Raw genomic sequence first — 13238 nt, forward strand, 5'->3', positions numbered from 1 at the left:
TGTGATAATTGCACTGGAGAGACAGAAAATGTTACTGAAAGAAATTCTTTAAATTGTCTGCTTGGTATTTGTAATGAAAAAGACATATAAGACAACTATGACAATGGAAAAAAACGGTCCTCTTTAAGAGGTTCCTGTTTTTACCGTTGAAGATGAACAAAGACAACGCCTGTTTCCTTTGTTCCCACATGTGCAGCAACTCGCGGCTGTTTAGCTCAGAGCAAAAATGCAGCATTTATTGGCAAGGGCACCGCCACCTTGTAATTAGTCCTAAACTAGTCCGAGGGCGTTGCTGGGGGCTGTGTGAGAAAGACTGTATCTTTGGGTAAATAGACCCCTAAAGTAACTGTGAGCAGAGTAACTGTGCTCTGGTTTCAGTTAAACAGTCATTGCCACTCTCCCGCACTATGCTCTGCCTGATTTGTTTTTTTCTTACACGGATCTTCTTAACCCTTTGAAACCTGAGCAAACTGGTTTGATTTCTTTTAAAAACACAGAGAGAAGGCAATGAGCAACTTAACACATGGCCCAAAAAATAGCAAGAAGTTAGTAAAAAATTACAAGAAAGTTACCTGAAAATAGAAAATGATCCCCAAAACAGTGCAGAAGATGAGAAGATATGTTTACTTTTTTCCTGAAACATTCTTTCAAATCAATTATAATAACTATTATTATAATTTCCTGGACATTTTTCCTAGTTCTTGATATTTCTGAATAATTCTCCTTCCCTTTTTAAAAGTAATTTTCAGGTCATCATTTTTTGCTAATTTCTTGCTATTTGATGGATATTTATTGTAGGTCAGTGGCTTTTAATCTCTTTTTATCCCCAAGAAACCAAACCAATCTGCTAAGGTTTTAAAGGGTTAAATATCTAGTCAGAGGTGTCTGAACACAGCAAGAAAACTTCTGTTGAGTTAAGTTTTAAAGAGTTAAAGGCACTGGCTGTAAAGAAATAAGGATTCCCTAAAACTTAAGAAGATAAAAAAAGTTTTTGTTTTATTAAAAGTCCCTCTCACAGAAGTGATAAGGCAGGATACTCAACTTGCTTTGTGCAGGGGCTTCTGTTGCAAAATGACAGGAGGTTAGGGGCCATTTAATAAACAAACAGTGCTTATACTTATCAGTCAAAAATGAATTGCCTGTTTTGAACCTTTTAACGTTTGCTGTCCTCACTCATAATTGCCAAGAGGCAAATCCAGTTGCACAGGTCAGGTTTACACAGGGCGACTCTAAAGTTTGAGGACGTTCAGTGAAGGGAGTCTGGGAAATCTCCCTCTGGCACTTTTGTTTGATAAACAGTTTGCTTAGAATGAATGTCTGACATGTTAAAACAAAAATATGTCATTACCTTATTAGATTTTTAAAAATGAGTGAAATGAATTGAAAAATGGATCACGATTAGCTTCCAAAGTAGTTGTGATGTTAGAATGTTGTGCATACTTGCCTTAAACTACAAAACTAAGGTGATCACAGAGAAACTTTCCCCTTCAGCAGTTGAGCAAAACGCTCGCTGCACATCAGCAGTGTCAGGATCCCATAGTCCCACATCTTCCTGCTGATGTCTAACATTTTATTTCTCAGAAGTTCAGTTTTTCTGCTCAACAGCTTGTGAAAATGCACTTATGGATTCTTTATCATGTTAGTAGTGCATCCCCAAACAAATTTAGATTCAAGGTATTTTTGTGGTGTTTGCCAGCAGATGTTGATGACACAGAGTGACCATCGTGCAATACAAAGTCAGTGGAGAGTAATGAATTGTTTTCCCTGTCAGGGGCAGTGGGTTTTAAATGTGCTCTGTCTCTGTGGTGAATGGCATAGACATAATTGCTTTCTACTAACTCTGCCTGACTGTGCCTCTGATTGGCTTACCATAAGAGTAAGCGATTCTGTAACTAAATATCACTACAGTATAACAACGACTTTGCATAATATAAGAGCAATACTTCTCTTACATTTTGCAGTTTTTTAGCAATAAACCAGTAGAAACAAACTGTGAACACAAGCAAGATAAAATTGAACGCCAGAAGTTGCAAATTTACAAATCCAGCAGACATAGGACAAAGATAGCGCTTATTTAGAGCTGTGTGTTTGGGCACCTGATGTATGTAAGACCAATAAGAATTCTCCTTTTAAATAAGAAGCGATGATAGCAGTGAAAGTGAACCAAAGCAAGAAAGCCTGAAAGTCACACCACACCAAATCACAGATGCTGTAAATCTCAATAGAGCTGAGGGGAACATAACTGTCAGGTCATAATTTTTAACAGTACAAGCATCATTTCACTCCTTTCACATACAAATAGTCATGTAATCCAGTATTGACTATAGCTTCTTTAATTCAGTTCTGCAATGCATGTTTGTTTAATTCAATGTAAACGTCACTCCATATAACAGAAACACAATCTGCTGGTTTTGTGTAGTTCTCATATTTACGTTTTGACTTGTGTAAAAAAAAACAAACAACCAAACTCCTTAATTCATCAAATAATTATGATAATACTTCAATGATAAATGTGCATTACACTTGACTTTTGAAATACTGACATATGGAAACAACCTTGCACACACAAACAAACCGACCATGCAAATACACAGCTGTTATTTCAGTAAAGACTTCAGAGATTAAGTCTGAAGAGCACACAGACTGGAGGCAACACACTTTATTTAAGGTCCAGTGTGTAGGATTTAGGGGGATATGTTTGCAGAGATAGAATATTATAAAATAAGTATGTTTTCTTTATTATATGAGCACCTGAAAATAAGAATTGTTGTGTTTTTGTTACCTTAGAATGAGCCGTGTATATCTACATAAGGAGCGGGTCCTTGTCCACAGAAATCACGATGTTGCATCGTTATGTTTCTACAGTGGCCTTGAACAAACAGACCAAACACTGGCTCTAGATAGGGATATTCACATTGTTGCAATGGCCACCATAGTTAGCTGCCTCTTCGCGATGATACTTTTTTTTTTTTTTTTTTTTTAGCATGGAACTGTTTTATTCTGTGTTTTTACCTGTTTAAATCACAGAGTCCGTTTGTTTCAGAGAGAAAGGCTTCTATGGGTTATTTGGCGGTAATTTAGAGAAAAAAGTGAGCATACATTAGCCTGCGGTGGGGGGGCACCCATCTCTGACATGCCAAATAGTTTCAGAGAGACACTATTCAGCATTTTCTAAAATACAATTCCCAGTTTAAATCAACAGGTCTGTTTGTTTGTAACAGGAGGAGACCTCTGCCAATAATGTAGCGCTGATAAAAACCACCTGAATGTTCAGCACAGATTTGCAGGTACTGGGCAAGCAGCCCATCCCCAACATGCCAAACAGCATTGGAGAAACACTGAATTGTAACATGAAACTGCTTTATTCAGTGTTTTTATTGGTTTCAATCACCTGGTCCATTTGCTCTGGAGAGGAAGAGACCTCTGTGTATAATTCGGCTCATGGTAAAAACCTTAACAATGAACACTGAAGAAATTCTAACCAGGAGAAGTTTCAGCTCGTTGCAATATTATCAAATATTATCAGATATTATCAAATCCTCACCACTAGAGGCCAACAAAAACCACTAAATCTTACACATTGATGCTATAAAAAGACAAATGTTAAGATGCTAGATGTGTCTTTATTAAAGACGGATCTGGCTTTTCAATGTTTGGTTAATTTTTTACTAAAGTTTGTTGCCTCTAGTTTTTGTGCGCTAGTATACCTTGGACTCAATCTCTGAAGTATCTCCTGATATAAGACACCCTACTTTGAAAACACCGGACAGGCCTGCCATTCCCTTTGAGGGCGGATGAAGCACACTACACCCTTTCCTTCTTCTACATGGCTGCTGTTTTAAGCATCTGTAGTTTTGAGCTGCTGCAGTTCAGTTGCATCTTTGGGGCTCTGTGCCGACTTTTTCCGGCCCTTTTGGAAGACGGCAGAGATCTCCTCAAAAGTTTTGCCCTTGGTCTCAGGGACCCGAAGATAAGTAAACACAGTGAAGCCGAAAAGCAGCACAGCAAACAGGATAAACACATAACAATCCAACCAAGCCTGAAAAGAAAAAAAAAGAAAGAGTCAGGAATGACAGAGTGATTCTGTCTGACTTTGTTATTACAGTACATACAGTATGCGTGTCCCTTCTGCCTACCTGTATATATGGAAAGGTCATGCCTATGATGAAGTTGCTGGTCCAGTTGCAGCAGCCAGCTAGAGCGATGGCTGCAGGCCGAGGTCCCTGACTGAACAGTTCAGCAACGATGAACCATGGAATAGGACCAGGACCAATTTCAAAGAAACTCACAAAGAGGAAGATAGCGGACATGCTGACGTAGCTCATCCATGGCTGTTCAACCTGGAGGCAAGAGAACATCTGATATTCAGGGTTGTTTCCTGATTATTGAAATGATAAAATGCTGTTTGATGAAAAGAGCAAAGTTTTGGAAAAATGGTGCATGCCCCTTTTCAAGCAACTGTTACATTAAACTTGTGCTCAGTTTGCCTTGCTCTTATGTGAGCATCACTAACTATAGTAAATATTTGCATAAACAGTTTAAAAGATATTTTACACTTTCGCATCTATTCATACTGTTGTTTGGGTCTTGAGTGCATAGGACCCATACATTTAAGCAATGCAGATTGATAAATAATTTACTTTTGGGGGGTGAGCTACTGGATATTTTACTTCGTGTGCATTTTCTGCATTTATAGACTTAAGACATGTCAGTAAAGAGAATAACTTATTCTGAAAGAAAGTTTAGGGGGACATCCACGCTGATGTAAGTTTTAAGCACCATATATAACTGAATCATGATGGGAATACTGTGGTGCTGACGCTGTGGGATGCTTTGTTAAACTTTCCCAACTTCCCTCCTCACTTGGTAGTTATATGGTCAGGGAGACAGAAAGAAGGAAGCGGTGGGAACAGAGAGAGTGCAATGGGTTTGTATTAGGGTTGTAACAATACACATATTTGTTTTGAACAGTTCAGTACAATGCTTTTGGTTCCCTGCCCTTTTAAAAATGTTTTCAACAAGTATTTTCTGATATAGATAGATAGATAGATAGATAGATAGATAGATAGGACCCATAAACAGATGAAAGTTCGGCTCTAGATTCTGACAAACTAAAACTCCTAGACACAATAAAACAAACCTGGAGTTTGAGGCCCACTGTCATGGCAACGGCACAACAGCACATCCCTCCTAGACCAGCCAGAGTCAGCGTGCGCCTGCCAGCCCTGTCCACTAGAGCAACCTACAACAAAGAGAACACTGTTTATCTGTGTATATATATGTGTGTGTGTTATGCACCTGTATACATGTAAATGTAGCTACTCACAGACACCAGAGTGAAGACGGTGTTGATGGCCCCGACTCCTATAGTGGCATAAACCGGCTGACTGACACCAGCCAGAGTGAAGATAGACGTAGAATAATAAAAGATCTGAAAGCCAAAACAAATATAAAAGGAGCAGTTAGTTATTTTACAGTCATTTTAAAGCAGAGGAATACAGAGTATAGATATAGCTATATATTTTTATGCGCATAAATAAAACCCAGTTACTGCTGCACACATAATTTGCTCTGACAGAGAAACCATGATTTCCCTGATCTTATCATGCCATCAAAATCACTTTAATTTTAATTTAGCAAACTGACTGAGGAGCAGAAAAATGCAGAGTTAAAATTGATTTGCTACTCACCGCATTGATGCCAGATAACTGTTGGGAGAGGTGCATCATGAGGGCAACAAACAGCTGCTGCCTGTACACGGTGGAGCGGATCTTGGAGATAATACAGAAGTGTACAATACCGTCACTGCAATGGTTTTCTAAAACACACGACTGAAATGCAAATACATTATTATCTGACTTATGACCAGATGTGGTTTTCTTGTCCTATCTCTCCTGTCTCGCTTTGTTTTAAATGATGTAGTATGTTGTTGTATGGTGCTGTGTATGAAATAAGTATTTTAATGTGTTTTGCAGACATATTTTGGGTTCATATTGCAGCCAACCAGGCTGGAATGGCTTCATCTGCAGCTTTTTTTTTTTTTTTTTTTTTTTTTTTTGTCAGTTGTTTTAGAAAGTGTGTTTTGCATTAATTCAAAGATCTTATAAATGAACAAGTTATTAAGAATTAGTATAACTTAACATTTCAAAATAGTGAGTTGAGTTTAAAATAAATATCAGATTCTTTAGCAATTTCATTGTTACTTTACACATTTTGCCTCGGTTTATTCATATGAGTATTTAATGATGTTATGGTTATTTAAATGTAATACTCTGAGTCTCCAATCTTTCAAGGTTAAAGTCCAGCACTTAAAATTTCACCAAAGCCTCAGATGCACTGTCTGTTGGGACACTGCTTGGAGCCTTTCTAACTATTTAACTAATGATTTAATATTAACTATCACTGAGTCAATACATGAGATCATCAGTGTACTTTGGTTGGCGATTAGTCAGGACGGTTAAGAGAAACTCAGGACTATTATAATGTAATGAAACTGTTTTAGTGTCTCTATCAGCTGTTTTATTTTAAACCCAATTTTCTCCAGAATTGTCGATGAAAAAGGTCAAACAAAACACACAAGAAATAATAACTAGGCAGCTGTAACAATATATTCCAAGGGAACTTCTTCATGTGCAGAGACTCACCAAAGAAAGGATAGAGACCCTGGGCTCCCTGTCTGCCTCTTCTTTCTCTCGCTTCATCTCCTCCAGATCAGGAGTTGCATCATACGCCCCCTTTAGACGATACAGACCTGCAACACAACACAGAGCAAAGGGAGACAAGAACAAGAATCTGTAAAAAAAAACCAAAAAAACAACTTATTTACAGTGTTGGAAGCTTTGGAGTAGTTTTGCATTTTGTGAAATGTGTATAATTGCTTTCTTTCTGACAGGTTGATGAAAATATAGATACCATTATTAGTGCCCCTCTCAGTTAGGTTAGGTGTATAAAAAGAATCATGGTTGGGCATTGTTGTGTTATGTACTGTTCCATTTAAAGTTATGCAAACATCAAGTTACTTACTCAACATAATGTGTGGATGTGACAACGTACCTTAGATCTCAACTTAAAGATCACTTGCTGTCACACAGCACACAAACACCAATCTCTTAGGGGAAAGTTGTGTGTTTGTTTGACCTATCACCACCACAACATGCCTGCTTACACTGACTTTTGCGCTTATTGTGTGTATATCTATATAGATATAGATATTATTACATTGCTATACACAAATAAGTGGTTCAAGTTTGCGAGGGTTGTGAATTCTAGTAGATTTCTTTTAGTATATAGATAATAAGAGGGCATGAGAACAGCTTAACACATCACATCTCATAACATGATATAACTTGTTTGTTTACTCTGACTATCTGTGGACATATTGTTAAAGTGTTTGTATGTGCAGTGTAATGAGTAATGCTAGAACTGGTATTAATGGCATGTTTTCCAACTTGTTGCACTGGAATGCAGCATTATATTTAGCAGCAGTCAAATATGAAAGTGGTATTGATAGAATGGTATTACTGGTATTTCTGAATGATAATGTGTCAATAAGAAGGTGTTAGAAAGAGAGTAAAAGGATGAGAGAGTTGTGAGTGTGTAACTCTTACTTTTTTGAGCCTCTTGCTCCTTGCCTAGTAAAATGTAAAGGTAACGTGGGCTCTCAGGGCATAGAGGCAGCAGGAGGGACTGTAATATGGCTGGAGCTCCAGACAAACCAAGCAACACAGGCCACATATCGTCGTTACCTAATACAAAGTCCAAGCCTATTACCTACATTCACACACAAAGACATACACAGATACAGTTTATGTACTCAGTGTATCATCAAGCAAAGATGTGGCAGAACATATGTGTGTGTGTGAGTGCACCTCACCTGGCTGATTAGGATGCCAATAACAATAGCCAGCTGGTGTAAAGTACCCAGAGCTCCTCTGTAAGCCTTGGGTGCAATCTCTCCAATGTACATAGGAACTAGCCCAGATGTCAACCCTGAAACATACACATCATGAGGACTTTAAACAAACATTAGCAGTTGGATATGTGACAATACAGGAAGGCAATACATTTTGTGCAGTTTAGTAACCCTTTGTAATTTCCTCCTCCTCTTAAAGTCTACAACTCACAGACACTGGAATTCCAACTAAATGATGTGAGCATTACTTGAAGGTTATATTTGCTTTATTGTACCACAGTAAAAGCCCATAACAGCACGGCCAGAGATGACCATGATGTGAGGTTTCCACATTCTGCAAAGACCCATCAGCAGTCCACCTGCTACAGCCAGAACATTGACCATTAACATGCCCTTTACCCTGCAGGACAGACAGAGATAGAAAGGTGGCAGAAGGGGATACAGAAAAAAGATAGACGATAGATAAAGGCATGAGCGCCATGGCATTATTCAATATGGATGCTGGTTTAAAGGGACAGAAATGCTTTTTCCTTTTACCTGTAGTGATATTCATCAGTCTTGATTTTTTTGGTGTGAGTGGCCAAGTGTTGGAAATATACAGCCTGATTGAGCACCACACGCCGCATGCCATAATGTTCCAAGCAAAAAAATAAAAATAAAAAATAAACCACCCAAAACAAATCAAAACAAAACAAAACAAAAAAAAACAGCACTTTCTCTTTCCAGAAATCATGACCCTGTTACTCAGTGTAGGAACTACTAATTTTCTTTCCAACTTACTACATCCACCAACCATATCACCACCCAGAGGGACACACACATCTACAGCTAGCTCACCCAGCACTAACTGAAGTAGCAAACATTACAGCTCAGAAGAGTAGATGCATGCTTCCTTGTGTGGTGATATTGTTGGTGAATGTAGTTCGGTAGAAGAAAATGGTTCCTACATGAAACTGCTCATAACAAGGTCTGCAGATCTTCTCGTGTAACTGGGTCATGATTTCTGGAAAGTGACATTGCTGTCAACTTTTTCAAAACTATTTTTTTGGTGCTTTTAGCACCACAAGCCATCTAGTGCCATTGTATTCGAGAGAAGTTAGACATCTTTACCACCCATATCTCCAAAACTCTGCAACTCACACCAGAACAACACTGACAGCATTGATGCTTCAACTTTGAACATTTCCCCCATGTCCTTTCATCAACTACTTTTATCATGTTTTATACTCCATATTTTTTCCTCCTTTATCTGCCAAAACGTTATTCTTTCATTCAGTGTATTTGTATTGTTTTGTCCATCCTCTCTCACCTTCCTCTCATGTCTCCCACAAATCCCACCAGGAAGGAGGATAACATGCCACCGATGGAGAAGATTGCCACCGACAATGACCAATACATGATAACGGCAGGGTGCTTCCCCGCCTCTGAGAACTCCCCTTCCTCTGTGCTGTTTTCTGACAGGACAGCAGCCCTCTCTGACCACACCCCCAGGGACCGCGCATAATGCTTTTCAATGACCTGTGACACAGACACATTTGTGGATAAGCAAGAGGTTCAATCACAGCTTTTCATACACATACACACATCAGTCCATTCTGCTAAAATCTCACTCACAAATATGCATAGTTATGACAGTCATTATACAACAACACATTTTACTAGAAAATATTTCAGTTAAACAGAATGTCAACAAAAATAGTGTTTATTTTGCCAATTAAGTTCAATTATATTTCTTGATTGATTTGATTAATAGTTAAAAAAAAATAGTTATGCATAGTATGCAACAGCAGGCTAAAGCTAAATGTACTTACACATACTCCACCATTTAGGAGGGACCTCATTTACCCTATGACCCCTTGTCCTATACATAAGACCGCCAACATACAAGAAGAGACAAAAAAAAGCTTGACACATTTGCTAAGCAAACAGCTCTCAACAAACACATCCAAAACTCCTGTTTTAATAACTGGGTCTGTCGACAACGTATGTAGGCAGCTTTGTCAGAAAGACAGAAGGAGACAGAAGAACACAAGGCAAGATTGCAGAAAGTCCAGGGAAGAAGTCCAAACAATACAAAGGTCCATGTGTTTTACAGAAAAAGTTCTTCATATACAGCTCTGAAAGTCAGAGGGAAAGAAAAGCTAATATAAAGAGACTCAACATTATCTAAACAGCCCCCTTCGGTTACTGTTGTCAAGCCTGTCAAGCTCTCAGACACATGTCAATATGGTGTTTCCAGCAATAACGGAAAATAAAAAATAGCATATTTCTGTAATAATAGTGCTGATATCAGAAAAAAGCGGACACTAAGGACTACAATATGCATTTGAGAGCTACATTCACAATATAATTTGTAGGTGGAGTATTGAATGAAGAGGGAATTAAAATCGACGGAAAAGCTCACCGATTCCAATGTAAGTGTCAGGCACAGCAAATGATCAAAACTCATGTGAAAGACAAATTTGTACAGGAGCAATAAGGTTGCACAGCAGAGTAAGTCAATATTCATTATTTAGTATTATGTTTTAGCCCATTGCTTGCAACAGTAAATAATCCCACTTCTCCATTTCTTTAAAGTGCTCTTTCACTAAAGACATTTTGACATGTCACAGTGGTCCCAACACAGGTGTAAGTAATGAAATTAATGATGGCTGAATTACATTTAGATGCTCTGATTTCAGGATCCTTGTATCCTGCATGCTTGCCCACCATCTCCCTTAGTGGAGCACGTTAACACTACAGAACCATCGTTAATGTTATTAGTGACACCTGTGCTTTGCCCATGACAAGTCAAATGTTTGCTGAGAGAAAGGCCTAACTACTTAACTTAAAGTTAAAACATAAGCAGTTTATAATTTAACAGTCTCTGTTTGCTAACATGCTAATGACACTTAGTGTTTTACCTTGGAGCCGACAAAGAAATTGTTGTGCATTCAATACATTTCATTAATTCAGCTATGAAATATGTTAAATCCATATCTAATGCATCTCCCCTTGCATTTTTGGCTTTGGAAAACCAAAATTACAACACCCCTCTCAAAACAGGATATCTGCCATTGAACTTGCAGGGTCTATATGGTTCTGCATTTTCCCTTATTCTGAAAGCTTGACACACATCTTGTGCCTAGTTAAGGCTGCTAACAAATGACAGGATAGTGGCTGTTCTTGGGAGGAGCTTAACAAATGGGCCAACTGAGTGGTACTGGAATTACTTTTTTTTTTTTTTTGCCGAAGTCAACTTCAACCTGGTTCCCATGTCAAAAAGCCAACGGCATTTCCTTTATCTATGTCATACAACAAAACATAAGTGTTTTAACCTTGTGTTAACCACAGACCCTGTTTCAGGCATCTAACCAAAAACCCATCCAAAACAACTGACAAAATGACTTCAAGACCAGGGAACCTGGAGTGCTTAAATGCAAACTCATTTCCATGTTTTGAGGACTCATTCCTGCACCACTCTATCAAGACCATCCACAAGTGGATTCCCGAGGAGACTTTATGGCATCTTTTTGCTCAACAAGGTCCCAACCTTTGAATTATAAGAAAATCCAAAAAGCAGGAATATCAATGCTGCCAGATGCAAATGTGATGGCTTAGACATTTGCATCTGCTGTATACCCTATGTCCTGAACACTGCCCACATAAGGTAGAAGTTTTAATTAGTTGATTCTATGACAGAGATGAGTGTAAACAGAGAGGACAGCATGTCTTTTGCCTGCCAGAGTTTTGATTCCAAGTTCCTCTAGTCCGAAATGTATTCCACAGTGGGGCCAATCAAGGCAGACTTCATCACTAATGCTGGCTGGGATAGAAAGGACATAGTCTGCAGGGGCAGTAAAAGAGTACAATGCCATCTGAACAGCACCATACTGGAGGATGTCCTCATCAAAGCGATCCATGGTGGGTTTAGTGTTGCCTTTCGGCAGGGATTGAAGTTGTGCCAACTGCTTGCAGCAGAGAGAATTTCTGACTTCTCTGCTGCTCCATGAGACATGTTTGGTGGTGAGGCACTCAAAGTGTTGTTCTTTACAGGCCAGAAAATTTAAGACAGCTTGCAAAGTTTCAGATGATCCTCGGAGGGCTAGGCAAGGAAACTTCAGGAAAGTTTGGGATGAAGTTGTTTCTCTAGATACTGAGAAAAGGTAAAACTGTTCGTTGGTGTCTCAGAGTATTATGTCATCTTCAGTGCTGCAGGAAAGTGTACACAGAGAACTTACACCAGTTTTAAAGGACCAGTGGCCAGAGGGTGGAGTAAGCTCATTTTGATTGGTTAATTTGCATGCAAATATCAGTGTGCAGCAGCAAGTAGATGGTCAAGAAAGGAAGCAAAGTCTATGTTTATGTACCTTCTGGGGTGCGTTGATGACTCCAAGACTATAGCCATACTGCAGAGACCCGAGAGCTGCTGTGAACACAGCCAGGGCTAATGTACCTGTTAGCTGCTGCAGGAGTGAGAGGTAATCATTTAGATAAGGACACACACATCAATGCATGAGCAACACTCACACAAGCAAGACCATGAATCATTCAGCTGTACTTGCATAGTACATAGTTACAACTAAAATCCCATATAAAAGTGAAGAAAAAAATACTTTATCCATATTATTGATAGATTTCTTGTGGAAATCTATCAATAATATGGATAAAGTTTATGCATCATTTCTGACAGTCAAAAGAATGATTATATACATAAGTTAAAAACTAAGGATTCCCACAAAAAACATTTTGCATGTGCTATAAATACGTTTTGATTTTGTTATGGCACATAAGATTTAAGTCATTACAATCTCCTAAATGACAATGCAAACACAGAAAACACTGATGAATGAAGAGCTGGCTGTTCCTTCAGGTCTGTGTGGGTAATGTAATCCTGAGTGTCTAAAGCTTCATATGTCAGCAATATACAGTGAGCAACCGCCTATTTGCAAATATTTCTTACATAATTTAGAATAAAGAGATAGAATATACAACTGTTTCATGAAAAACATGCAAAGAATGTATTTGCCAAGAATTATCTTACCTTCCCCGACTCCATGATGGGTCCAGAGTGTCAGCCAGGTTGGTAATGATCAATGAAAGCAGCATGCTCGATCACGCTGTGTACACGAACTAATCAACAAACACATGCATGCACACACGCACATGGACACACACACACATACACACACTCATAGATCGACAGTGCTTAAACAACTGTTGACACATAACTGAAGCAATTTTTGTGTTTATTTATTAAAATGATAATCACAGTGACCAAACAGTTTGACAGTCTGGATTCTAATTCTGGATAACACTGGTTTCTCGCTGGTATGTGGGGAGTTTC

The 13238-nt window shown here is 38.6% G+C and overlaps 1 protein-coding gene across 2 annotated transcripts; it reads right to left on the reverse strand.

Moving 5' to 3' along the window:
* Positions 1–2737: 2737 nt before the first annotated feature.
* Positions 2738–13012, reverse strand: slc2a2 (solute carrier family 2 member 2). 2 transcript variants are annotated; one of them, XM_042500204.1, is made up of 12 exons: positions 12936–13012; positions 12262–12357; positions 9222–9430; positions 8188–8312; positions 7874–7989; positions 7608–7770; positions 6645–6751; positions 5691–5771; positions 5327–5431; positions 5141–5242; positions 4137–4340; positions 2738–4039 (listed from the first exon to the last, which is right to left on the reverse strand). In XM_042500204.1, exons 1-12 carry the CDS (start codon positions 12948–12950, stop codon positions 3839–3841), a joined length of 1524 nt encoding a protein of 507 aa, XP_042356138.1. In that variant the 5' UTR covers positions 12951–13012; the 3' UTR covers positions 2738–3838. The 2 variants fall into 2 exon arrangements, with proteins under 2 accessions (XP_042356138.1, XP_042356139.1); XM_042500205.1 differs by lacking the exons at positions 12262–12357; positions 12936–13012 and adding an exon at positions 10816–10961.
* Between the last annotated feature and the right edge of the window lie 226 nt (positions 13013–13238).

This window comes from Plectropomus leopardus, chromosome 14, assembly GCF_008729295.1.
Source record: "Plectropomus leopardus isolate mb chromosome 14, YSFRI_Pleo_2.0, whole genome shotgun sequence".
NCBI classification, from domain to species: domain Eukaryota; kingdom Metazoa; phylum Chordata; class Actinopteri; order Perciformes; family Serranidae; genus Plectropomus; species Plectropomus leopardus.

What these genes read in the sequence shown, in the direction of transcription:
- slc2a2 (XM_042500204.1), bottom strand. An exon ending in CCGTCTTCACTCTGGTGTCT is followed by an intron (nt 5,243 to 5,326) that starts GTGAGTAGCTAC and finishes TCTTTGTTGTAG; the next exon opens with GTTGCTCTAGTGGACAGGGC. An exon ending in TGACCTTTCCATATATACAG is followed by an intron (nt 4,040 to 4,136) that starts GTAGGCAGAAGG and finishes TTTTCTTTTCAG; the next exon opens with GCTTGGTTGGATTGTTATGT.